Below are 26,112 nucleotides of genomic sequence, written 5' to 3' on the forward strand. Positions count from 1 at the left end.
ACAACTTAAGTACAAAAAACAACAACGGGTTTGGAACGCTGCTGGGTAACAGTAACTGCTTAATAAAATGAATTTTAAACCTCAGCGTTCAATCAGTAACATTTAAGTTCACATGATTTAAAGTTCAGTTCAGTTTACTTCATTTGTAGGTAAACTAGTTTCGCAGTTTAAAAGAAAGATGGGTGTCCTCCTTACATAAAGGGTACAAGACACATGGCACATACAAACATGGAATCTAAAGAGTACATAGGCTATACACAAAAATATAAAAATACAGGGACAGTGTAGACATTTAAACATGAAAACATATAGCCTATACAGACAAGATGTGGAGATGCAGTGGAGTGACAAGTATTTATAGAACTACAGCAGAAGTGACATTACATTATTGATTCAATTCAATTTTACAAATGACTTCATAGGTATTAAAGCTACAATTATTTCGTCTGGTTTATGATTCACCAAGGTTCATCCACGACTGTTTTAGATTGTATTCTACTACACCACCCATTGACAGTATATAGAGGAACTGTCAATGACACCACCAGATGGAGACAGGGAGCGCCTGTCAACAGCTTGGAAACTCAAAGTGTCACTGCTTCAAAAGCTAGCACTTCATTACAACAACAACCTATTTAATAGGGCGCTAAAGCACGTTCCAGGGGAGATTGTGGTATGGTAGTGTTAAAGGGCCCTTAAAGCGATGGGCATAGTCATGTGCGTCGTCGTACGCAAAAGTGCGTATTTTGTCTACCGGCATGCGAGTCAGGTGGGTCACATGCAGCAAAATTCCTCTCCAAAAATAGACGCTACGTGGCGCTGCGTAATGTAGAAAGGTTATCTTGTCGGCTCTCTAAGATGACCAGAGAATCATTAAATTACAGTCATACGATCCAGTAGGCTACAGTACAAACCTCCGAGAGCTGAGCACAGCACAGGAAACAAACATATCTCGGCTCTCTGACTTGACTTTAGGCTACTCATCGGATTGGTTGGTCAACAGAGCGGCCTCTTCCGCAATTAGTGGAGATTGGACAAAGCACGTTATAGACGTTCTTTGGATTGGAGCAGAGCCATCTAATAACAGAGTTGCGCAAACCGGGGACCAGGAAGTCGGTTGGTGATGTGATTCGCGTAGATTAAAATGTTTCTTAACAGTAAACTTCTGTTCGTTGGAAACTAACACAGAACCATCACATACCAAACAAAGATTAAGTACAAACAAATTACATTACCTTTACCACATTTTCTGTGTTCTACCGCCACCTCCTGGAACTAAGTAACTTCTAATAGAACTAAAGTCAATGGGGATTTCCATGTTAACGCTCCGTGAGGCTCCATGAGAGCCGCCATTGCTGTGGAAAGATTGGTCCATAGAGGTCTATGGGAGTGGCGTAACTCTGATATTAGATGGCTCTGGATTGGAGAATAACAAAGAGACCCATATTTGCAAACTACACTATGCTTGCATGACATTAGACAGCTGGTTTAACATGTTTAACAAGTTTAATATGCAAGGATGGGAAGATTGCACTACGGCCTGCTGTTACTTTCCCTTTACGTAGGCCTACATTTTCCACACATAGACGCAGCGCCGCCTAATATTGTCTTTATTTTAGCCGACGATCTAGGGTGGCATGATGTGGGCTTTCATGGTTCCGAAATCAAAACGCCACACTTGGACAAGTTGGCCAAAAGTGGGGTGCAACTGGACAACTATTATGTGCAGCCAATTTGCACTCCGTCTCGGAACCAGCTGATGACCGGGAAATACCAGGTGGGCATTTTATTATAACTATATAATTACTGGGTGATATGGCTTAGGCTTACTTCTTGACATGTTCAGCGGTGGAAGTAGGCAAGTGCGCACAGGTGCGTAGCAGCAGGCACCGTATAAAATGTACAGCTAGTGCGCAGTAGCCTACCGGTAAGAAAATAGGTTTAATGCTGCTCAAAACCCATATTTGAAAAACGTTAGGTCTGCTATTTTGAATAGAAAACACATAGGCCTACAACGTGCCACACTATGCCATTTGAGAATTAAATCAAAAATAGAGTAGGCAGCCATTAAAATAGAGTAGCAGCCAAACTACAGGAAGAAGGTCTTGTCCAGTGGGGTCAGAATTGATATTGTTCAGAAGCGGCCTAATATACACTCACGGCCACTTTATTGGGCACACCTGTCCAACTACTCTTGACTTTGATACACATTTCTAATCAGCTATACAGCACCACATGGCAGCTCCCCAATGCATTTAGGCATGTAGACATGGTCGAGATCATCTGCTGCAGTTTAAACCGAGCATCAGAATGGACAGGTGTTTGAAGTGAATTTGAATGTGACATGGTTGCTGTAGGCTTATTGGTGCCAGAAGGACTGATCCCAGTATTTAATAAACTGCTGATCTATTGGGATATTCACACGCATTACCATCTATAGGGTTTACAGAGAATTGTCAGAATATCCAGTGAGAAGCGGTTCTGCAGGTGAAAATGTCTTGTTGAGGCCAGAGGTCAGAGGATATGGCCAGATAGGTTCAAGCTGCTAGAAAGGCATCTCAGGATGCATAGCACATCGACCCTGAGGCAGATGTGCTACAGCAGCATACGATCAGAGTGCCACTCTTGTCAGAACAGACAACTGAGGCTACAATTCACAGTTTCTCGAAAATTAGACAATAGAAGATTGGGAAAACGTTCTCGTGGTTTGAGTCTCAATTGCTGCTGCAACATCCAGATGGTGTAGGATCAGAATTTGACATTAACAATATGAAAATATGAATCTGTCCTGCCTTTTACCAACAGTTCAGGCTGGTGGTTTAATGGTGTGGGGATATTTCATTGGCACAGTTTGGGGCCCTAAGTAGCGATTTAGCATCACTGCAACACCACAGCCTACCAGACAATTGTTGCAGACAGTCAAGGCAGTTCCTAAGGCAAACAGGGGTCCAACTCAGTACTAAGAAGGTGTACCTAATAAAGTGGCCAGTGAGTGCATATGAACTACGTGTATAAACTGTATATGCTCTTGTAGCCGAACATCTGTCTAACCCTCGAATGAATGAATAAGAGAACAAGACAACAAAAAGAATCTGAATGTGATCTTTTTCCTACATTGACTTATAACAAATTCATACACGTATCTCTGTCCAGATCCACACGGGCATGCAGCACCAGATCATCTGGCCGTGCCAGCCGTACTGCGTGCCCCTGGAGGAGAAGCTGCTGCCTGAGAGGTTGCGGGAGGCCGGCTATGCCACACACATGGTGGGCAAGTGGCACCTGGGCATGTACCGCAAGGAGTGCCTACCCACACGCCGCGGCTTCGACTCCTACTTTGGTGAGTGCCCTTTAGCAGGAAGTGGTTCTGTCTAATGAAGTGGCGCATTATGCTGATGCACTGTACCATGAGTGGGCTTGCATGCACATGAGGAACCAGGTTCGAGTCTGGCCTGGGTCATATCCCAACCCTCCCATGTCTCTTTCCTACACTGTACCTGTCATGATTTTCACTGTCCTATTCAGAATCAATATATATGTATAAAAGAGAGGTGATTTTGAAAGCACATGGCCTTGTTTGTGACATAATGGATTAATACTTCATATATACAGTATATACATTATATCTGTACCTAATGTTAATCTGTAGAAGACTGTACTGAGAGTCAAATGCCTCTTTTCCGCTGCCGGTTTTCTGATAGGCCTACAGCTTGACAAAGTGCGACTCGTCCCCCACTTTTTGCTTTTCGAATAGGCATGACACAGCTCAATGGTGAGGCAAAAAGTGGTGGCCGAGTCGCACTTTGTCGAGCTGTAGGCCTACCAGAAAACCGGCAGCGGAAAAGAGGCAAAAGACAGCTATGGCCTTGGACTGCTAACATTCAGTTCCAGTCATATTCTTTAAATAGCAGTTCTCTAAAATGGTGGAATAGGCATACTACATAGTTTGTTTTAGTCTAATGCATCAGTCAGTTTCATCTCACTCCCTGGAACTTTCCCTAGTTGCTGGAGTGAATTGAATTTGAGCAGATGCACTAGTAGCTGGCACCAGCCTACTGAAGTTTAACTGTTTGCCTGACAGACTGGCTGAACAATGGGGGAGCTACATAGCTTTTGTGTTTTTAACAGCCCCATCCGTAATACACTTCAACACCACACAATACATCACATTTTCAAAATGTTGTGAAATCTCCATAGCTCCTTTGTCAAACATGCACAAGTCAACAGATTCTACAATGTTTGGATATAAATTTGCTGTGACCAGAATGACAATGCCCAATTCATAATGTATTGCTTAAGGGTCAGTGTAATGTCATCATGGTGTAGCACTATGGCAGTAAAATCTTTTCAATTACTATCACTATGCGTTCCACTGGCGGAACATTGTCCATCAGGAGGCTAGGCTACTTAACTGCTCTTCTACACACCTACAGGTTACCTGATGGGCTCTGAAGATTACTACAGCCACCATCGCTGTGTCTACATTGCTGCCCTGAACGTGACCCGCTGTGCCCTGGACCTGCGGGACGGAGAGGAGGTGGCCAGCGCTTATAAGGGGGCATACTCCACCCAGCTCTTCTCACAGAGAGCTACCGACCTCATAGGCAAACACGACCACAAAAAGGTCATTAGCATTGTCATTGTGTTACGTTGAATGATTGGTACAAACACATCCTGGTCATACATTAGGAGAAAGAGAGAGAGAGAGCGAGAGAGAGAGAGAGAATCCCAGCGTCTCAGTTCTTTTCCTAACGACCTGATGACAGAGAGATATAAAATGTCACATGAGCAAGAAAGGGATTTTATGTGACCCCGACCAAAAGGACTTTGGAAAAACAAGAAGCAAAAAGCAGTGCAGCAGTCCTATGTAGCTTATTCCAGCCAAAGATTTTGGCTCCGCACCTAGTCTGGCGACACCCTCCTAGCTCGGTTTGCTCACTGTTTAGCCAATCAGCAAACAGTTCACCCGTGAAGTCCATTACTGATTGGTTAAGGTAACACTATTCACACTTTTGTTTTGATATTTGTATGCTTTTGCGACACTATTTCGTAACAGCCATGCTAATAAAGCACAGTATGGGTTTTAATTTCAATTCGGAACTCCAGTGAATTTAAATGGCAGAGTAAGATCAGACCTTCTCCCACCCTCCACTGAGACAGAGTGTTTCAAAGAGTCAACAGTCGGCTTTCGCCCAGGCCAGGGCAACAGCATGACTGGCTCCAATTTTTCTGATGGAATGTTTAACACAAGTTTTCTGCTGCTGATGACCCAAGTTCTCTTCATGAAAGTGGTTTGATGATAAACAGGCCAAGCAGCATGTTATTGTGTCCAAAAAACCCTGAAGTAGTATTTAAAGTGATACTGAACCATTTCTGGAAATAAGCTCATATACCCCTTAAGATAAATGATTGAGTTTTACCTTTCTCCAGTACTTCCTGCCGTTCTCTGAGTATGGCAGCGCAAATTGTATCTCCAAACTAGCAGTTAACATTGTTTTTTTTTACCTAGCCGCAAGCTGATCTCATATGACTCAATCATTTAACTCAAGGAGAGGTGTAATATGTCCTTATTTCCAAAAATGGTACATTATCACTTTAAGCCTAAGTAGCACTTGTATGATGTATATACTTAATATATAATAATACTCAATATAATACTTAATATATCAGAAGTAGGTCTCACATCATCACTGAAAGTTTATATGTATGCTATTTTAGCATTTTATTTGCATGTGTGAGAAAAAATATTGTATGTAGCCCTATGAAATCATTGTGTGCAATACACTTAGTGATGTGATAAATTGTTTAGGGGGCACCTCATCCTTGAACTACTTAAAGGGACACTGTGTGAGATTTTTAGTTGTTTATTTCCAGAATTCATGCTGCCCATTCATTAATGTTACCTTTTTCATGAATACTTACCACCACCATCAATTTCTAAGTATTCATTATGACTGGAAAATGTGCACTTTTCATACATGAAAAGGGGGATCTTCTCCATGGTCCGCCATTTTGAATTTCCTAAAATAGCCATTTTTAGCTGCAAAAAGGACTGTACTTGGACCATACTGGAAAATATTTGTTTATTATTTAGTAAACTTTCATGTAAAGATCAAATTTGGCAATAGCCAGCCAAGTTTCAATGAGCAGCATAGTTTCAGTACCTTTTTTGACCATTTCCTGCACAGTGTCCCTTTAAATGATTTTGGGACACACAGCCCAGGAACATTGCTCAGAAAGCTGCCTTTTGTATAATCACCTGATGTCAATGAAGTGTGATGTACTGCAAAGTTAACTAATGGTATGTACTCTGCAGCCCCTGTTCCTGTACCTGGCCTTCCAAGCAGTGCACGCTCCTCTACAGGTTCCGGAGCACTATACTGCCCCCTACAGCTTCATCAAAGACAAGCCCCGCAGGATCTATGCCGGGATGGTGAGTGCTATGGACGAGGCCGTGGGCAATGTGACTGATGCACTGAAGGCTCATAACCTGTGGAACAACACTGTGCTCATCTTCTCCGCAGGTAACAGTTTTCATCAATGATTTAATCAGGCATCATGAACATTTATTTATTTATTTTTATCATTATTATGATTATTATTATTATTATTATTATTATCTTTATATATATTCTATAGATGTTGTTATTGTTGTTGTTGTTGATGATGATGATGTTGTTGTTGTTGTTGTTGTTGATGATGATGGTGATAATTAACACTAAAATTACAGATTCATATTGAGAAGATCCACCTATTGATGAATGAAAAGTGTAAATTCCCAAGCCATGATGAATAATTAATTGATGGGTTGTAGTATATACGTGTATTTCTGAAAAAGATGATATTTGAGAATGGGCAGCATAAAGAAAATAAACTACTAACAACATTACACAGTATATCTTTTACATTGATAATAATACAATGTATTTGTTTTATGATAGCTTCATTGATCTACACTGACGGGGATTAAAGTTCTGCAAAGGAAGTCTACTGCTGCCTGGTGCAGAATATTCAAAATCTTAAACTTAAAGTCAAGTGTTTAAACTCATAGTGCAGAAGTACTAAAAAATGGTGGGGCCTGCCAACAAAAGCACAACAAGAAACAGTAAATACTACTGAAAATAAAAAATTACAACAAAAAATGTGAAATACTATGTCCTCTTTTCCTGTTTTGGCTTTATAGATAACGGAGGGCAGACTCTGTTGGGGGGCAGCAACTGGCCGCTGCGGGGTCGTAAGGCGTCCCTGTGGGAGGGGGGCGTGCGCGGCGTGGGCCTGGTCAACAGCCCGCTGCTGGAGAAACCCGGATCCCTCAGTCGAGAGCTTATCCACATCTCTGATTGGTTGCCCACGCTGCTCCATCTGGCCAATGGCTCCGCCCAGATGTCTAAAGGCCTGGACGGGTTCGACGTGTGGAAAACACTTAGGTGAGGTGCTATTTATCATAAAGTAGTGTCACTCCATTCCACCAGTGGAATGCCTTACTATTTCTTGAAAACGCTTGTAAATTGTCTGGTTATTTCATTCCTACACATTGTAATGAAATGTATTTAGATGGATCAGTACAGTACTACTTTATACATATAGTACATACCCATGCACACCATGTAAACAATGTAAAGTTATTATTATGACTGATAACCAGAAACTTGTTCATTACTTAAATATAGGGCCCTGCAAATGCAAAAAAAGATGTAAACTCACTAAAGTAAAGCTGTAAAATAAAAAAACAGACTTTTATCTAATTACACCTATAAAGCATTACTTCCTTCTTCACTCTAGCAAAGGGACGACTTCACCTCGACTGGAGATACTACATAATATTGATCCACTCTATGTCGAAAATGCGCCTTGTAAGTAATGCATTTGTTTTACATTTGCATGTGTCATTGATTGCCTGTGAAATTCAACAGTCAGCAAACTGGGAAAAAAAACGTTTTCAATCAAAGACTCTATACTTCATACAGAATGACATGTTTGAGTTTCTGTATCATGATTAGAATTTGTTTTGACCTACAGGGGTTGGACAAAATAGCTGATAAACCTGTCATTTTAGTGTCATTAAGTTCCTCTTGCGTCCACAGTTAATCCTGTTGGATGTGGTTCATCCTTCTTGGTGGTATGCAGACTAGTGTTAATTTTGTCATCCATTTTTCAGTTTAGTCTTAGTCTTAGTCTTGTGTCGAAGTCCATTCTTAGTCTTAGTCGCTTTTAGTCTTTCAAAAATCATTTTTGTTTAGTTATTATTTAGTCGACTAAAAGACCTCAACATTTTTGTCTAGTTTTAGTCTTTCACAAATAATTTTTGTTTAGTCATTATTTAGTCGACTTAAAGTCCTCAACATTTTTGTCTAGTTTTAGTCTAAGCATTTTAGTCTTTAGTTTAAGTCACAATACAATAAAACACAGGGCCTTTAGTAATGCACTAGGACTTGGTTATTGTCATTCTGGTAATAGCAAATGTATAACACTGTGTCTTAAAAGGACATTACTGTATGTAGACTTATGTGCCAATGTCAGGCCTGTCTCTAAATCTAACCTAGCTAATCTTGTGGTGAGAATGTACACCTATAAAGCATTACTGTCCAGCAGTCATTGTAGCAAATGTGACGACTTCACCTCGATTGGAGATACTACATAATATTGTTTTGTTTGAGAAGCTTCTCCCCCAATATTCGTTAGGGTCAGTCTGCTAAAAGTTACATTCAGGATTTGTCTGACATTTGCGAAAGTGGTCCAGAGCATTAATTTACTAATGACTCAAATAAGTATCGATTCAGCTGTAAAAAAATCATTTTTTAATCCCATAGTGTCCCTTTAAAGGTTGATTACCAATTAACAATTAATTTATAGGTTTTAGTTGTGGTGTACCAATTTATGTCTGAGCCCCCAAAAAAGTCTACGTCTTAGTCGTTTTTAGTCTTTCACTAATCATTTTTGTTAGTTAGAATTTAGTCGACTAAAAGTTAGTTCTTAGTCTTAGTTGCTTTTAGTCTTTCACAAATCATTTTTGTTTAGTCATTATTTAGTCGACTAAACTCTCAAAAGGTTAGTATACTAATATATTTAGTCTTAGTCTAGTCGACAAAATTAACACTGATGCAAACATTACCTTGGGTACTGTGGCTCTTGATACATCACAAAGAATTTACCGAAGAATGTATCCTTTTTGAACTCTGACATGTCACCCATAATGTTGTGTGCATTGCAAAATATTGAGCAAAACTGTACTCTGACCCTGCTTATTGAACCTTCACATTTCACTTTACTGGTGCAATGTGCAATTAATGAATATTGGCCAACAGGCTGGTCCACTTAAGCCATGAAACCTCCCACACTAAAATGACAGGTGTCTCAGTTATTTTGTCCAACCCCTGTACGTACTTAGTAGGTAATCACTCCAGAGTAGTAGATCAGAGTAGAGTAACTTTACTGATCCCGAGCGCACACTAAGGTGTCCAGATGCTTAAACACTACACATAACATATAATATGCATTGTACAACAGATATAACATATAACACACAGCTGCATAATGCACTCAGACATGGGTTACATTTCAATGGTGATGTTTAAAATAAATCAGAATCCTTTGATCATGATCACAAAGCCCAGGAATATGCACTGTAAAAAATCTGGCCCTTTTCTTTTCCTATATCATTAAATTCTGACTCCATTCCTGTTCAAGTACCAGAGAGCCTGCTTTGAGAGGTCAAAATGAGTAAAATCTGGTCCTTTTCTTTCCCATATCAGTAATTGATGATTGTATTTCTACTCAGGTACTTATGATTCCGCCTTGAGCCTGCCTCCAGACCTCTGCCATATGCCTGGGCCTGGGTTTGGGTTTGGGTTTGCCCCCTCCAGATTCAACCAGTCTGATGGCTTTGATATCCACGTCCACGCCGCCATCCGCTACAAGCAGTGGAAACTACTCACTGGCTACCCAGGTGAAGATGGCATCATTTCGTTTTCGCAACGTTCTATAAAAGCCTTTAAATGAATAAATATGCATAGCATTGAGCTACAACCATTTCAGTCCTTACAAGCGCCATGTCATTATATCCCCGAAATGCGGAGCGTCGGGGATGTAATGGTTTTGCGTGCACCACCGTCGCCGCCGCGTAAGGTCATTCGTCTTAGCGCGATAACTTTTGAACGGATGTTTGGATTTGTCCCAGATTTGGTGTGTGAATGCTCTAGGGCAGGTTCATGAACTGATTCGAGTTTGGAGGTCAACAATTTCAAGATGGCCGAATTCAAGATGGCCGAATTTTTGTTTGGCCCATTACTTCTGACCGGGTGGATGGATTTGTCCCAGATTTGGTGTGTGAATGCTCTAGGGTGGGTTCATGAACTGATTCGAGTTTGGAGGTCAACAATTTCAAGATGGCCGAATTCAAGATGGCCGAATTTTTGTTTGGCCCATTACTTCTGACCGGGTGGATGGATTCATCCCAGATGTGGTGTGTGAATGCTCTAGGGTGGGTTCATGAACTGATTAGAGTTTGGAGGTTAACACTTTCAAGATGGCCGAATTCAAGATGGCCGAATTTTTGTTTGGTCCATAACTTCTGACCGGGTGGATGGATTTGTCCCAGATTTGGTGTGTGAATGTTCTAGGGTAGGTTCATGAACTGATTCGAGTTTGGAGGTCAACAATTTCAAGATGGCCGAATTCAAGATGGCCGAATTTTTGTTTGGCCCATTACTTCTGACCGGGTGGATGGATTTGTCCCAGATTTGGTGTGTGAATACTGCAGTGTAGGTTCATGAACTGATTCGAGTTTGGAGGTCAACACTTTCAAAATGGTGGAATTTTTATTTGGCCCATAACTTCTGACTGGGTGGATTGATTTGCCCGGTAACTCCTTAATTTAATGGTTCACCATTCCAGTAAATCTACCATATCAGGTAGGCCTACAGTGTAATAACCAGTGTAACAATATTTAATACCATGTAATACTACTGTAATACCAGTGTAAAAATAGGCAATACCAGGTACAGTGTAATAACCAGTGTAACAATATGTAATACCATGTAATACTAGTGTAATACCAGTGTACAAATATGCAATACCATGTAATACCACTTACACACAAATAGCCTACATGATATAAGTACAAAATTGGTACATGGTGTCACACTGGTATGACGTGGTATTAAATATTGTTACACTGGTTATTACACTGTACCTAATGTGGTATATCCACTGTAATAGTGAACCATTAAAACAGTGTTACCATTTGCCCCATTTTTCCCTTCATTTTCACAATAGTCATTTGGTTTTAAGCCTATGCACGTCATTGATCTATGTATAGATATTAAATATATTTATTTTATATTTTGTATTTATCATAAACGTTCATGAAAAGGTGGACGGGAGTGGTAGGAATGATTGGGGACTGGAAGCATCGCGTTTCGGGGATATACCTTAAGCAGTCGAAGGCGACTGCACAGGCAGTCTAGTTATAGCATTGCAAGTAACAGGTTAAGTCTAGTCATAATCATTTTGCTAACAAGAAGCTTGTTATGGAAACTCTGCATGTTAAATCAGCAGCCTTTTACCATTTAAATCTTAAATTGAAACGTATAAATGTCATTTTTTGTTTTGACATTTTTGTGACCATATCTTTTTGATCCCTGTGTAGTTCTCAGTGTTCTTCGTCATGTGTATCTCTTGTAGGTTGTCCTCTGTGGTTCCCCAAGCCAGGCTCCATGTCTGGTGCCCCCCAGGCCCCTCCTCCCCCCCAGCCCGAAGAGGCTGCCGTGCGGCTGTACAACATAGAGCACGACCCAGAGGAGCGGGACGACGTGTCCGCTCTCTACCCCAGGATGGTGGACTTCCTGCTCAGCCGGCTGCAGCACTACCAGAAGGACTCCAAGCCCATCGTCTTCCCAGACGACGACCCCAAATGTGACCCAGGACCCACAGGGGCCTGGGGACCATGGGCATGAAGGGGGTTGATGAGTGGATGGATGGATGGATGGATGAATAGATTGATGGTGGATGAATTAATAGAGTGATAACTAAATGAATGAGGATGAGTGTGCATCGATGAATGAGTTGAGTGTATATTAGTTGAATGAGTGTAGAATGAATGGATGACATGGGCAAAGAAAGTGGATCTAAGAAGAAGCGTCATTTTGTTTCTTTTCCGGTATCCACTTTATGTCAGGTGAACGCCCCCTTAGGAGACCTTCGGTTAGGAGACCTTCGGAGTCCTGAGGTTGAGAATAAATCAAGCCACCTTAGCGCTGTAGATGGCGGTAGCGCATGTCTTGAGCAAACACCTCAAAAATAGAAGAAGAAGGAGGGGACAACGCCCCCTTAGGAGACCCAACTTGAGCCCACGCTTTTGCATTGAGTGGGCGTGGTTTGCGTTATCTTTCTCTTATCCAGTATTTTTGACATGGGTGTGGATGGGAATGGATGGAAATGGATGGATGAAAGATAAATAGATTGGTGACTGGATTTATGGATGAGTGGATGAATTGAGTGGATTGATGAACGATGTAAGAATGTGAATGAAAGTGTAACCCCTATGAATCATGGATGGGGATGACAGATGGATATTGGATGCCTCCGGAATGCTCAGGAACAAGTCAAACACCTGTATGTTTTGAAGGAGGGATATAGGCAAAAGACTGCTTTATAGGTGTATTCCTTTTCTTTTTATGTATAAAACATTTGATGGGACGCACAATCTGAGAGGACACTCGTACTGTACGGTTTTGTAATTTTTTATAAAGAATTGCATTCCATTGATTTGTCACAAATAAGCGGAACGATTTTTTTTTTAAACACAATTTATGACCTCAATCCAGATAGGATATTGTAAGGACACCACCACCCTCTTTTCAAAGAAAACAGAATTAAAGTTGATTTTCAAATTTCTGTTTCTAAGGTGTTTTTTCTCTCATTTAGATCCAAATGACTAATAGTTATTCTGCAATACAGCCATGGTTAGGGAAGTTAGTCTTGGAGTCGCAGATTCAAGGGTTGCAGATTCAAATCCACCCAAATCCTTAGTACGTTTTAAAATGTACTAGATCAAGATGCAGTTTGAACCGCTATGAAAAAGAACCACTTCTCACTCTCACTTCACAGGATGATTATTCATATTTACTTCAGATAAAGGCACTTGAACAACACAACTTAAAGTACAAAAAACAACAGGTTTGGAATGCTGCAGGGTAACAGTAACCGCTTCTTAAAATGAATTTTAAACCCCAACGTTCAATTAATAACATTAAGTGCAGATGATTTTTACAGATGACTTCATAGGTACTGATTAAAGCTACAATTATTTAGACCGGTTTCTGATTCACCAAGAACAAAACATTGAAATGATGGCACATAATAATGATAATATCACTTCCCCATTCATAGATTCTGGGGAAAGTATGCAAGAGAGGGGGAACACATAAGTTCAAATTTCATGATTATACTTCATATTCATCTGGATCAGGCTGGAAGACAGGTGAACACACACGACCACTGTGTGAGAGACTGACAATGTGTGCGTGTAGTAGGATGCATCCATCGCCCCTTGAAAATCAAAAGTTTGCTCTTGCAGGATTGTTCCTTTGCACTATCTCCTTTCTAGCAAATTTAAAGGGTGTTAAATGCTGTCACAATATGCTTGACATTTTTAATAGCAGTGAATGGGTGTTTTTAGCTAAATCACTGAAGTTTGTATTACGGCAGTTTGGTTCAAAACTAGGAAGGGAAACCATTTGGAAGAACACTACCATTGTCTTTCCACTTCCCTAGAACATCAGGCACCCAAAAGATGGCTAAAGGATAGCTACATGGGTGTTCGAACATGGCTGAAAAGGTTAGTGCATAGGGGCTTTAACCTAGCAAAAGGGAGGTCTGCAAAAACGTGCACTAGGGATTTCAAATTCTGGGAAATTGGAAAGGCAATTGGAGCATTCTGCCAAATGATTCTCCTAAATACTTCTGATCAAAATAGTCTAAAAACACACTTCTTTACCTAAAATCACCAATTCACTGCCATTCAAAATGTCAAGACTATTGTGGCACCCTTTAACATTGACCAAACTTGCTAATATTGTACAAGGGAGTCATGTTCATCCAAAGGAACAATACTGCAAAAGCAGAGCAGTATTTTCAAAACGTTGGGGCGTTTGATGCACCCTAGTGTGTAGTATTGATTTGGAAAGCGTTGGGGTTGGACCAAATTCCATGTGGGTAACTTTAAGGACGTGCAAGTCAGGCCAGGGCGGCCTTGAGCTCTCGTAACAGCATGGAGCCGATGACGGTCTTTTCAGTGTTGATTCTCAGCTGGGCTGTCTCTTCCTTCAGCTCCACACTGACCAGTACCAGCACACCACTGCTCACCAGTTTGGCAGCAAACCTGGGAAGCCACGCATGTAGTGCATGGTTAATACCAACAACAATTAGAATAGAAAAAGAACAGGCTTCATGTATACAGCATTTTCTAGTCAGTCAGTTATCTGACTACTTACAGATGAAACTAAGGGCACGCACGCACACGCACTAGCACACGCAAGACCAAGTCAAAAAATACCCCTTGTCCATGCCCTAATGAATTTCATTTCATTTAATTTTATCATTTTCCGGAATGAATGCACTGTGAACTTCATGCAAATGGTCCCTGATGGCTTAGCGACTTCATCTGTCATCTGGTGTAAAGTGAATTGTATGCTTACAGAAAACATGTGGCATGCAATCTTGTTGTCAAGGTACTGTAGCCTATTAAATAACTCAAGAGGTAGACATGTAAAAGGAAACGACAAAATTCACAAGACAAGCGCAGCTTCAGAAGCTGCAGCTGATGTTTCGGTTTGAATCCTGAATGGACTATATTTAAATGCCAAAATGTGTAATTGTATTCATTAAATCAACATTCTCCCATATGAATGCACTGCAAAATGCACAAAATTGTTCCTTGTCACCGCTTATGGAGTTCATCTCATAGCAAATGCTCTCATCAGTTGCTACCTGTTAGTCATTTAGGTACATTACAGCTCAGTTACAACATGCGGTACATGCCGCGTCTAAGCAGGCACATTCAACTCGCACCTTCCGTTAAAAAAAAAAACAAAAAACCCACACACACACACCATCAACAATCGCCATCGATTCAGCCAGCCCCAATTGTAACCCTGCAACTGCAGGTTAAATTCAAAAATTGTATGCATGTAAATATATATATATATATACATCCAATGGCATGTGTCAATGTAATGTTGAGTAAATCTGACCTGAGAAGAGTGTCTTTGTCCGATGGAACCATTCCTAGGTTGGCCACCGTTACCACCTTTCGGACGATGGAGTCTGTCGATGTGCTTTCTGGTGTTGTGTTGATTGTTGCCGAGCTTTCGTTCATTCCAAGTAGCTTCCCTAGAGCATAACATAATATGCTATTAATGTTTCAGTTCCTAACATACCTCTTCAGTGTAAAAGACAGTGATGCTGTATAGAGATCACAAAAGAAAGAAAGAAAGAAAGAAAGAAAGGGAAAAGGGGAGCACACTCTTCGGCCTACTACTAAACAGCACTGCACAGCCTATATATACAGCTCCAGGCCTTTTTATTAGAATACCATGAAAAAGTTGATTTATTTCCATAATTCCATCAATAATGTTAAACTGTCATGGATTGTAGATTCATGGCCCAGTTTTTTAACTATACCAATCATTATTTTTTTTCTTTTTATATACGTTGGCCTTTCAGCTCAAAAAACCCATGAATTAGGGAATTCGCATTATTAGAATATTGTTATAAAATCACTTTTCTTCATCAAAATTTGGGTCACATTAAATCAGTTGAAATTTGGTACTTTCTACATAACATGCAATGGTCAATACTTGGTTAGGACATTCTCTGTCTTCATAATGGCCATGATGCGTTTAACATTGAAGTCAATGGCAAAAACAGTGCATGGGAGTTATGGAAGCCCAGATATGTTAAACGCATCATGGCCATTATGAAGACAGAGAATGTCCTAACCAAGTCTTGACCATTGCATGTTATGTAGAAAGTACCAAATTTCAACTGATCTAATGTGCCCCGAATTTTGATGAAGAAAAAAGTGATTTTATAACAATATTCTAATAATGCGAATTCCCCAATTCATGGGTTTTTTGAGCTGGAAGGCCAACGTATATAAAAAGAAAAAAAATAATGATTGGAATAGTTAAAAAACTGGGCCATGAATCTACAATCCATGACAGTTTAACATTATTGATGGAATTATGGAAATAAATCAACTTTTTCATGGTATTCTAATAAAAAGGCCTGGAGCTGTACAACAAATGTAAGGAAACACAGAGGTTGACAAAAGGCCATTCTATTTTGTTTCTCCTGACCACCAGGCGGTACTTTCAGCACTGAATGTTCATCACATGCTCCAATACAGGTTGATAATTTCATACCAAAGTCACCTGTGACAGGGTAGACAGGCGTGCCTACCTCCGGAATTCAAGGCACGCTCACCGCAGAACTGACAATCATCACTTGGCAATCTTCTCGTCAGTATTCTGAGTGACTGCCAAGGCCTGGCGGTCATCCGAAACTCATAGAACCCCGGTTACATATGTAACCTTTGGTTTATAGTCCAGGTGACAAGTCTTGCCCAACACAATTAAGAGAGTAAATGAGACTGAATCTCTACCCGACACAGGCACTGCAGACCCTTAGCCTGTCGAGCCAGATAAAGCCTGATGAGAAGGCAAAACACATTTTCTGCTGCAAGGCTGGTTAATCTAGTTTACTAGGCTATAACATTGTCCCATACAGGAAAACAATTCATATGAATTAGATTCCGGGAACAAGCAAGGGTTTGAGGAAGTGTTGATTTTATGACAGTTTTAGATTTCTACATCCGAATATAAAATCAAGTCTCCAATGCCACAATATCTGTTCTCCACTTCTCCATTTATGTTGTTGTTGAGCAACATTTGTCCCCTCAACCTTCTGGCCTTTAAACTAAGAGATAGCAACATTCTCTGGTGGCCCTGTGCATCTTTTAACTTGCTTAACCGTTTCTTCTCAACAACTACTTATTGCCATCATGCCACCTATTCGATACTCACCTATACTTCATCAACGAGCCGCTACGGCATGCAAGGGAGAAAAGGCTTGCAATCAAATTAACACTCAAGCGTGACAAGCATGTTAAACATGTTCTTGCAATGGAGCAGTGCAATAGTGGTGATTGACGATGCATTACAGTTTTGATTACAAAATGACTTGGCTTGATTAGTGAGACAATGGTAATGCATGATTACTCCATGACTAGTGATTAATGATCAGTGATGGTGATTACTCAGTGACTGCAACCTCGTAGAATTCTGTGAAATGAACACAGCCCCTTGGCACACACAATCGGTGGCAGTTTCAGGGGTGTGGTTCAGGGGGGTAGTGTGACTGAGTCACTAGGGCACCATGTAGATATATAGGGGGCCCACATACAGTCCAATTTAACCCATTTTGTCCTAAGCCCTTTTTGGGAAAAGATGCCGGTAACGCTTTACTTTACGGTACAGTATTTACTGTGTACTTTCTGCGTAACAACAGGGTAATAGACAGAAGTTACATGGTATCTAACGGGTAAAAAGGGGGTAATTACAAAGTAAATACTATGTAATATCCATATCTCAAGAATTACTATGGAACTACTGGGTATTTTCTAACCATCTAATCATCAAACTTCTCTCTGTTACCCTTTTGTTTCCCAATTAATGGTATTTACTTTGTAATTACCCCCTTTTTACCCATTAGATACCATGTAACTTCTCTCTGTTACCCTGTTGTTACCCAGAAAGTACACAGTAATTACATAGGGTAACTGTACCGTAAAGTAAAGCGTTACCGATGCCTTCTCCCTATTAAAACCTAAATATCTCAGCCTCCGAAGCACATAAGAACATGAAATAAGTTGCATTTAAAAGCTAGAACCTTCATTTTGTACTACAATGTGTTCATTCAGCTCTAACATAACCACATTTTCAATAAAACAGCTCAAATCTCAAGAACCTCAATGCAGCGTATATGTTGCTCCAGGACACAATGGGTTAAAAAGATACTATATGGCTGGGGGGATCCTTTGGAGCGGATTCTACATGGGGCCCAAAATGTGCAGTTTCACAGATTTTGCCACAGATATGGAACTCCAAGTGGTCGTGATCACTTCACAGAATTCTGTGAGTTCATGTTGATGACTGCTAAGTGTCTAGTGGTCAGTGAGAGCTGGTTAGTGATGGCAGTCTCACCCTGTTCTTTGACAAAGTCCTGCTCCGTCATGGTAACAGGCAGTAACAGCTCCCCTACAGCCGGCGTGATGGACACACTAAACTGGTCATCTTTAGTGCTTGGGAGAGAAACAAACAAAATAATGAAAACGGAACCTCATTAATCTCATAGTTCACTAATATTCAATTTTTTTTTAAAAATCAGAGTTATTCAGAACTGGTCATCTTTTGTGCTTGGGGTGGAAACAAACAAACACGTTAAAAAAAAACCAATCATTGTGTTTTCTATCTAACTAATCATGAATGTCAAAAATGGTATTCCAGTAAGTCTTAGAAATATTTGTTTTCTTTTCAACAACATACTTTGCATTGAAAATGTCCTAGGCACACATGCATATTAAGACCTGATTAGGATGCCTCTTACCAAAGCTGAAAACTGGCTGCTTGTGTGGAGTCCTTGAAGTCTATGCCCATGGACGCAGTGACTGACGCACCAACCTCTAGGCTTTCTGATGGTAGAGAGAAAATGGGTTTTACAATGTGCTATTGTGTGTCTCTGTCTACCTGTACGTTTGATTTTATGGTAGCTTCTTAAGACAACACATACACCCCAAAAGAACACACATAAACATGTTACAAAACATTTATTTTAGGAGCGCTTCCTGAACTCAAAAAGTTATTAATTTGAAGTGCTCTTTGGATTGGAAAATGTAGAACGTGAAAAAAGACAAATATTAAGGCTTAAAAAAAAAACAAAAAAAACAATACGTTTTGGCCTTTCGGCCTTCCTCAAGGAGTCAAACGAGCCAAACAAATAAGACATGTTATCATTTGCATCCATGACACGGCCATCATCCACTCACCTATACTGTCAAAGCCGTGAATATTCTGCCCGCTCTTCTCTCCAAAGTGGACGTCCTCTAGCGTTCGCTCGCTGCTATTGGTTATGCTAAGCTCCACCGCCACCATGCCGTCTCCATGGATACACGGTTGCCGGGGGTAATGGTACTTAGCCCCCAAACCTTTACCGCTCATCCGGTGGAGCAACTCATGTGACACGGGGATGAAGTCCACAGGACAAATCTACAGTACAGACACATGGGGGCAGGTTGAGGCTGGCATCCACACATCACTCATAATAGGAGGGTAAAAGCACTGAACAACTAGACACTGAAAATAAACAATAGAAAAAATAAATACACAAACAGAAACAAAAAAAACCCAACCATAGTACTATTGATTCAGGACTGTTTGAGGTTGGCATTCACAGATTCCACAACAGGAGCCTACTACGAAACGGGGTTACTGGTTACTTTGAGAGTAATTTGGTTTATGTGCAGTGTAACTTCCAGACTAACCCATATAATACTACGAAAGGTGGATATGTTTGAAGCGAGGTATGCTGCCATGGCAATTTACTCTACATCTCAAACCTGGCATTAGCAATTTATGATCTTGCTTAAGTTTGGGTTGAACTACTTTCTGGCTGGTATCTCGATTGGTCCAGGGAGTGAGGATCATTCCGCCGCGTAAAGGCGCAGAACACATTTCAAAATGTATTATGCCACTTCTGAAGAACCGTCAGTGAAGTTAACGCTCACATATTAATTTACAATCTTTTGTGATTGCAGAGTTAGTTAGAAATGCCCTGTCCCTTTATACTTTGTATAGACACCGCCAATATAAAGCTGTTTTGTTGGTGGAGACTGGTTGTCTGGCAATGTTAGTTATTTATAATAATTAAGATTAATATAATCAGCGTCGTAGTATGGATTACCCCCAGTCAGGGTAGCCAGGTTTTGTCAACCCCGGTTTACCTGGGTTAGTTCTGAGTAGGTTTAACTCCGTTTGTAATACAGGCCCCAGTAGGGAGGAAACACTCACAAATGCTGACCAATAAAATCCTTTAACTCTGGGAAATAAACCCAACAATGGTATGATTGATTCAGGAGCTCTTGAGGTTGGCATTCACACATTCCCCAACAGGAGGAGGAACAACACTGACCAATGCTGACCAATAAAACCCTTTAACTCAGGAAACAAACCCAACAATAGAGCAATTGATTCAAGAGTGGGGAAGTAGGTCTATAAAGGATCATACTGTAATCAAGCAACGTGCTGCGTGTTTGTAGTTTGTACGTGCAGTGTCTGTATGGTCGGGAAAAAAAGCTTTGGGCTCTCTTCACTCAAAAGGTCTGCTTTCTTAGTGGAAACATCTGGCAACGTTGGTGTCGCCGTCTGGACGAGTAGAACGGATTTGCTTGAGTTTGTTTGTTTCCTCAAAACTGTCGGGGCATCCCCAGAAGATAAACTATTTCAAGTTATTTAGTGTTCCTTTCTGTTTTCTTCAGATGTACAATATAGTGATGCTATAGGGGCTCTCTCACCTGTATGGCTGAGGGCGTGCTGGACAGAGAGAGGCCATCCAGGTCGGACAGCAGACTGGGGGAGATGATACTGGAGTTGGACGTGGGCATAGTTGGAGTAGGGGCAACTGCAAGACAGAAAACCAACCCATCAATTCTCCATCATGGAGGTGAATGTGATCATCAAATGAAATAGAACAGAATGGTGTCTGTCGCCAATGCGCTGTACTCAAGTACCACATGCAACACGTCCAAGTGCAAAAATGCCTTGTTCTATTAACATTTTATAATACTTCATGAAATACATTTGTATGGAATACATTTGAGCAGGGTATGACAAGTTCAAATGTGTGAGGTGATCACTGGTGACAACTCACAAATATCCAGATCCAAAAGTGTGATCTCCTTCTTTGTTTCTTGCACCACCTATAGGCGAATGGCAAAAGAAAGAGAAGGAAATCAAAATGAAAAGAGAGGTGCATACTTAACTACATGCATAGAGACATTTTTTAATGTACATTACATAAAAAAATTACTGTCCAGCATACTTCCAGTAAATGTCAAGACTGTCTGACTTTTAGTGAGGATGAGATACCTATTCCTGATACATTGCCAAGGTGGTGCCTCATACTTATATATATGGATTCTCAGTGTTTATCAACACGATGTTATGAGGAGGGGCAAGACACTGGCAGACAACCACGTGACCTAATTTTTTTGACCGACAGCTGTTTCCAACAATCACAGGTTGAGTTGTGCGCAGCTAGGTTTGCGCAGTGAGGTTATAAACAAAATTTAGAACCCATATATAGCAAGCACAAGTACTCCTTAAGCTATTGGGAAACACAGCCAAGGATAATACGCCGTCAACACTTCAGCTCTTACTTTGGCCTTAGACTTGGCCTTGGGCTTGGGCTTGGGCTTGCTGGGTTTTTCGGGTGCCACCCCAGAGTCCGATTCGGAGTCAGAGGAGTACTCCTCACTGGAGCTGGAGGAACTGTCCTCCGAAGAGGCATCGCCTTTCCCATGATCCTTTTCTTCATCGGAGTCACTGAGGACGAAAGAGCGGAATATATGTTAGGTCTTATGGGATATAATAGTAAACACAATACCGTGCACACACACACATAAACACACTACAGTAATTGGCCAATAGGGCAGTAAAGGGTTCATAGGAGGATTACATAGCTATTGCCTTGCCTTCACAATATGTTGCCTTCACCCAACTCCACTATGTTTGTGTGTGTGTGTACCAAGTCTTGACAGACACCCTCAACTACTCCAGCGATGCACACTAGAGCACTGTTCTAGTCACTGGCCAACCTCACCTTCCACTGCTCTCCTTCTTTGGCTTTTTCTTCCGTTCAAGGGTTTTCTTCTTTTTCTTTCTGGAGTCAGAGTCGGAACTCTGTTCTGATTCCTCTTCGGAACTCGCGCTGCCACTGCCACTCTGGCTAGACGACGACTCCTCCTCTTCACTCTCCGACTCACTCGAAGAGGCTACAACAACCCAGAAGCACACACACACAGGTAGAAAGAAAGAAAGCAAGACAGAGGGAGAGAAGGGAATAAATAGAAGGGCAGAGGGAGAGGGACACATTCATGAACATAAATGTGTCATGTTGGTACAATTAGCAAAAGAAAGATTTAACTTGACATTTTGTACTGCATTCAAGAAAATAGTTACTCAAGTACAATGAACAATAGTTACTGAAATATACTGGGCACTGTACACAAAAGATAATTAAAAAAGGCTCTGCCTTACTGTTAATCTCTATCACCACAGAGGCACCAGCTTGGGATGAAAAAGTATGTTCATCCATCCAAAACATACATCCATGCATTTCTTAATTTCTCTTTGACAACAGGTACTTCACCTTCACTACTGCCAGAGCTCTTGCTGTCGTCTGAGCCGGAGTCCTTTGATCCGCCATCTTCCTCCTCCTCCTCCGAGTCGGAGTAAAACTTGTCAGCCTTGGCGGCCCTCCCCTTCTCCACCGAAGGCATCATGGACTCTGTGATCTGTGTGACAGCGGGGGATACAGATGGCTGTTATCGAAAATGTGGTCTAAACGTGGTGCTCATGTGAAAGGCAAGGAAACTACGTAGAGGCAATTGTATGTGCCTTCCAAAAAATGAGCGCAAAACCCATAGTAAAATGCAAAACCATAATAAAGATAAAACACACACTAAATAGGTAAAATAAGAACGGTAAAATAAGAATTGTTGTGACAGAATGGAAATGAATAAAAGATGCTAACTAAGCTATCTACATAACAGACACAGACAAGTTATACACATTATGGAACATTTGATAACAATGGGACATTAACGAATGGCACTGGAATGTAGAACATGCACCACCACCACCGGCAGTAGTAGTATTAGGACAGAAAAGACTATCTACGTATTTTAGAGGAACATGAAGAAAGCGACATAGACTACCATAGTCATACCTGCTCGATGACTTCAACATTCCGCACAGACTGATCAGGTGCTACCTCTGGCCAATCAGAGAGCTCCAGGTATCCTGTGGCTTTGCTGTTCAAGGTGTGGGACAGGGTGCCCAGCTGGAACCGATCTCGATCTGATATCACAACACACAAACAAGGCCACAGCAGTGCTATATGTTAATGTGTGGTCAAAATGTAATGCAACAACAAATGTTAAGCGTCTGCTCCTATTAAATGCCCTTGTATGCTACTGGTCGAAGGTACACGCAACCTTTCCCTTCTTTCCTCCAAGAGAAAGCTGACAGTGGGGCCAATGACAGAACTCACGTGCCTGACCTTAAAGCTGACTCTATCGAGCCGGAGGCTGACTCCAGCACATTGATCCTTAAACTCTTTAATTACTACTGCAAATATACTGTCGTTGAATAGCACCTTTGAAGGCGGACTCCAACACTGGAGCAGGCTTGGGTGCCAGCAGAATACGTCGGGCATACTTGGCCAGGGGGCCGCTCTTCTCATTCGGAACGATCAGCTGACGTATGAAGCGCGTGCGGTCCCGGATGTCGTAGTTTTGATCGTATTTCCCCAGATTCAGGATGTACTGTGTCAGTAACTTGGTCTGAGAGAGAGAGAGAGAGAGAGAGAGAGAGAGAGAGAGAGAGAGAGAGAGAGAGAGAGAGAGAGAGAGAGAGAGAGAGAGAGAGAGAAGAAAAGAACAGAGAGCAGGGAAAGAGAGATAGATGACAATGTCAAGTGTGTGCCCCTTTCAGATTTTAACACATGTAGATCAATGATAATAAAACTGTGGCATTATTAATCCCAGAGGAAATTAACTATGATCTTAATTCATTGACGAGATGTTTAATTACCTGCTTGGCATTGGTCAGGTAGAGTTTGGCTGCTAAGTTGACTATTTGTAGTTTGACAATGTCCTCCTCTGAAGTGAAGCTCTTGGCCATCTTCCTCAGCACGTCGGGGGCGATCTTGGGCACGGTCTCACAGTACTCCCCAATCAGCCACAGGATGCTGGCCCGCGCCATGGGAACCTGGGGAATAAACATCATGATCATCCTCACTGTGCCATGCAACATGACACTATATTTACACTGACAGGACATTATTACTCTAGAAACAACACAAGCACATTTGCTGAGTTTATGCTGCTAGTTTTTGATTATTCATACTTCATTGCACTAATAAGAATTATTTCAAAGTCAATTATTAGTTATTTAGATAATGCATTGGTTACTGTCCATTGAGCCATGTGAGGTTTCGTGGAAAACTGTGATCATATGTTGGATTTTGAGCGCTAAATTTGTAATTTCATTTAATTTGTGTAAACTCTTACCGTGATGTTGTCAAAGAGTTTGGCCATGTGTTTGATAATGTCAGTGTGTTGCGTGGGCTGCGTCTGCAGAAGCTTCTTGATCACCACCACACTCTCCGCCACCACCGCCTCTGCTCACAAAGACGTACAGACGAGGTCAGGCCAAACACAGCAATCCATTCCACCATGTAAACCACACTTTCTACGACTAAGATTACACTTTTTTAAAGTATTTTTTGAGGGGCTTTTGAAACCTTTAATTTTGTTGATATGAGACAGGACAGTGAATATTGTGACAGGAAGAGAGTTGGGAGAGATGATAAAACGGCCCGGGTCAGAATCAAACCCGGGTCAGCCGCGTGGTAGACGAGTGCTCTACCGTTAGCACCACGGTAGGGCCAAGATAACACATTTAACAGACAATCGAGATGAAAACCAGCGTATTCCACTGTAAAGTTGCTGATCTGATTTTCTTTTACCAGAAAAAGGTCAGGTGGCACAACGGCATCTAATGCCCATAAATTAATTAGCAATTGATGGTTGATATGCTGCAATGAATATGCTTCTTAGATAGCCCACTAAAAACAAAAACAATAAATCCATGCAATAGTGGCACTAGCGGTCTTTGCGCCGCCCTGACGTGTTTTTAGGGTTTTTTTCTGATCAGCAACCTAAGTCGCTCGGTACGCTTGCTGCTGTTTGGTTGCAGTGTCTGACGCGCGCAAAATTGATGTGAAATACGCATGTGAACGCTTTAATGCACGAAATCATGCCCGTGCGCGCATATCCTGCAGTAAGCATACCGAGGGCCTAAAGGGCTCTGCATACTTCACGTGCGCACTTTGGCGCGTTTGGCGCGAGAACCATTAATGACGTTATCACTTCATACTTCAAAAGCCTTTCGCTCGCATTGTCGGAAGTGCCCTCTGCTGTTCATGAGAGAAACGGCAGTATCTTTCGCAACTCGCAGCGTGAGTTCTACGGATGTATAAAATAGAAAGCCAAACAGGGCTGCTGTATGGCTACTGAACGTCTGACTTGTGACTTACCACATTGAAACATATATTTTTTGTTGTAGCCTACATTGCCAGATCATTCCAAGAGCATGTGAGAGCATTGTTCTGGCGGCAGAATTTATAAATAGATCGCCGAACACAACGTGCTTCTGAACAAAGTAAACAATTGTTTCACTGAACAACATTTAAGAGAGAAGAATAACTCTCTAGGACATTTTATTATCCTCAAAATGATGCAGGATCCATTCTGTAGTAGCCTACAGTAGTTGTAGCCTCTCTTCGCAACTCCTGCTTTGTCTGCCTACCTGCATGGTCGCTGGTGGCGCACGACAAGTTACAAAAAATGTGGGGTGCACGACGTCGCGCCACGGCAGCTCGCGCCACGGCAGCTCGCGCCACGGCGTGTGACGTCATTTTGGGTCACGTGACGGCGCGAGTGAGGTCGCGAGTGAGGTCGCGAGTGAAGTATGAAGGAGGCTAGCGCCAGTCACGCCAAGTATGAATCCCCCTTAAGGGTCATCTCCAAGGCAGGTGAGTTGTGCAAACACACCCCAAGTTGTAAGTAGTGAGCGTGCTGAAGCGTCTCACCATCTCTGTTGGACAGCAGCAGCACCAGGCCGTTGAGGCAGGTGTCGGCCACCTCAGTGATGTTGGTGGCACAGCGGCCGATGGCCTGGACCGTGGCGGCGGCAAACACTTTATCCTGAC

At 41.6% G+C, this 26,112-nt stretch overlaps 2 protein-coding genes across 2 annotated transcripts in view; one reads left to right on the forward strand and one right to left on the reverse strand.

The window, feature by feature from the left end:
- Positions 1 to 1,420: 1,420 nt before the first annotated feature.
- Positions 1,421 to 12,890, forward strand: LOC134458066 (arylsulfatase B-like). The gene is made up of 8 exons (XM_063210170.1): positions 1,421 to 1,777; positions 3,154 to 3,340; positions 4,434 to 4,624; positions 6,317 to 6,524; positions 7,184 to 7,427; positions 7,783 to 7,853; positions 9,779 to 9,946; positions 11,683 to 12,890. Exons 1-8 carry the CDS (start codon positions 1,520 to 1,522, stop codon positions 11,952 to 11,954), a joined length of 1,599 nt encoding a protein of 532 aa, XP_063066240.1. The 5' UTR covers positions 1,421 to 1,519; the 3' UTR covers positions 11,955 to 12,890.
- Positions 12,891 to 13,100: 210 nt separating this feature from the next.
- ap3b1a (adaptor related protein complex 3 subunit beta 1a) overlaps positions 13,101 to 26,112 on the reverse strand; it is a 22,178-nt gene continuing 9,166 nt past the window's right edge. The window contains exons 13-27 of the mRNA XM_063210171.1: positions 25,993 to 26,112; positions 24,410 to 24,519; positions 23,931 to 24,107; positions 23,494 to 23,680; positions 23,065 to 23,195; positions 22,486 to 22,630; positions 21,937 to 22,108; positions 21,494 to 21,659; positions 20,986 to 21,034; positions 20,630 to 20,736; positions 19,106 to 19,325; positions 18,667 to 18,751; positions 18,264 to 18,361; positions 15,252 to 15,390; positions 13,101 to 14,380 (exon numbers count right to left, since the gene is read on the reverse strand). The exon at positions 25,993 to 26,112 is cut by the window's right edge and continues 13 nt beyond it. Coding sequence (XP_063066241.1) covers positions 14,236 to 14,380; positions 15,252 to 15,390; positions 18,264 to 18,361; positions 18,667 to 18,751; positions 19,106 to 19,325; positions 20,630 to 20,736; positions 20,986 to 21,034; positions 21,494 to 21,659; positions 21,937 to 22,108; positions 22,486 to 22,630; positions 23,065 to 23,195; positions 23,494 to 23,680; positions 23,931 to 24,107; positions 24,410 to 24,519; positions 25,993 to 26,112 — 2,051 coding nt within the window. The 3' untranslated portion in view covers positions 13,101 to 14,235. The remainder of the gene's footprint in view (positions 14,381 to 15,251; positions 15,391 to 18,263; positions 18,362 to 18,666; positions 18,752 to 19,105; positions 19,326 to 20,629; positions 20,737 to 20,985; positions 21,035 to 21,493; positions 21,660 to 21,936; positions 22,109 to 22,485; positions 22,631 to 23,064; positions 23,196 to 23,493; positions 23,681 to 23,930; positions 24,108 to 24,409; positions 24,520 to 25,992) is intronic.

This window comes from Engraulis encrasicolus, chromosome 11 (genome assembly GCF_034702125.1).
Source record: "Engraulis encrasicolus isolate BLACKSEA-1 chromosome 11, IST_EnEncr_1.0, whole genome shotgun sequence".
In the NCBI taxonomy this organism is placed as follows: Eukaryota; Metazoa; Chordata; class Actinopteri; order Clupeiformes; family Engraulidae; genus Engraulis; species Engraulis encrasicolus.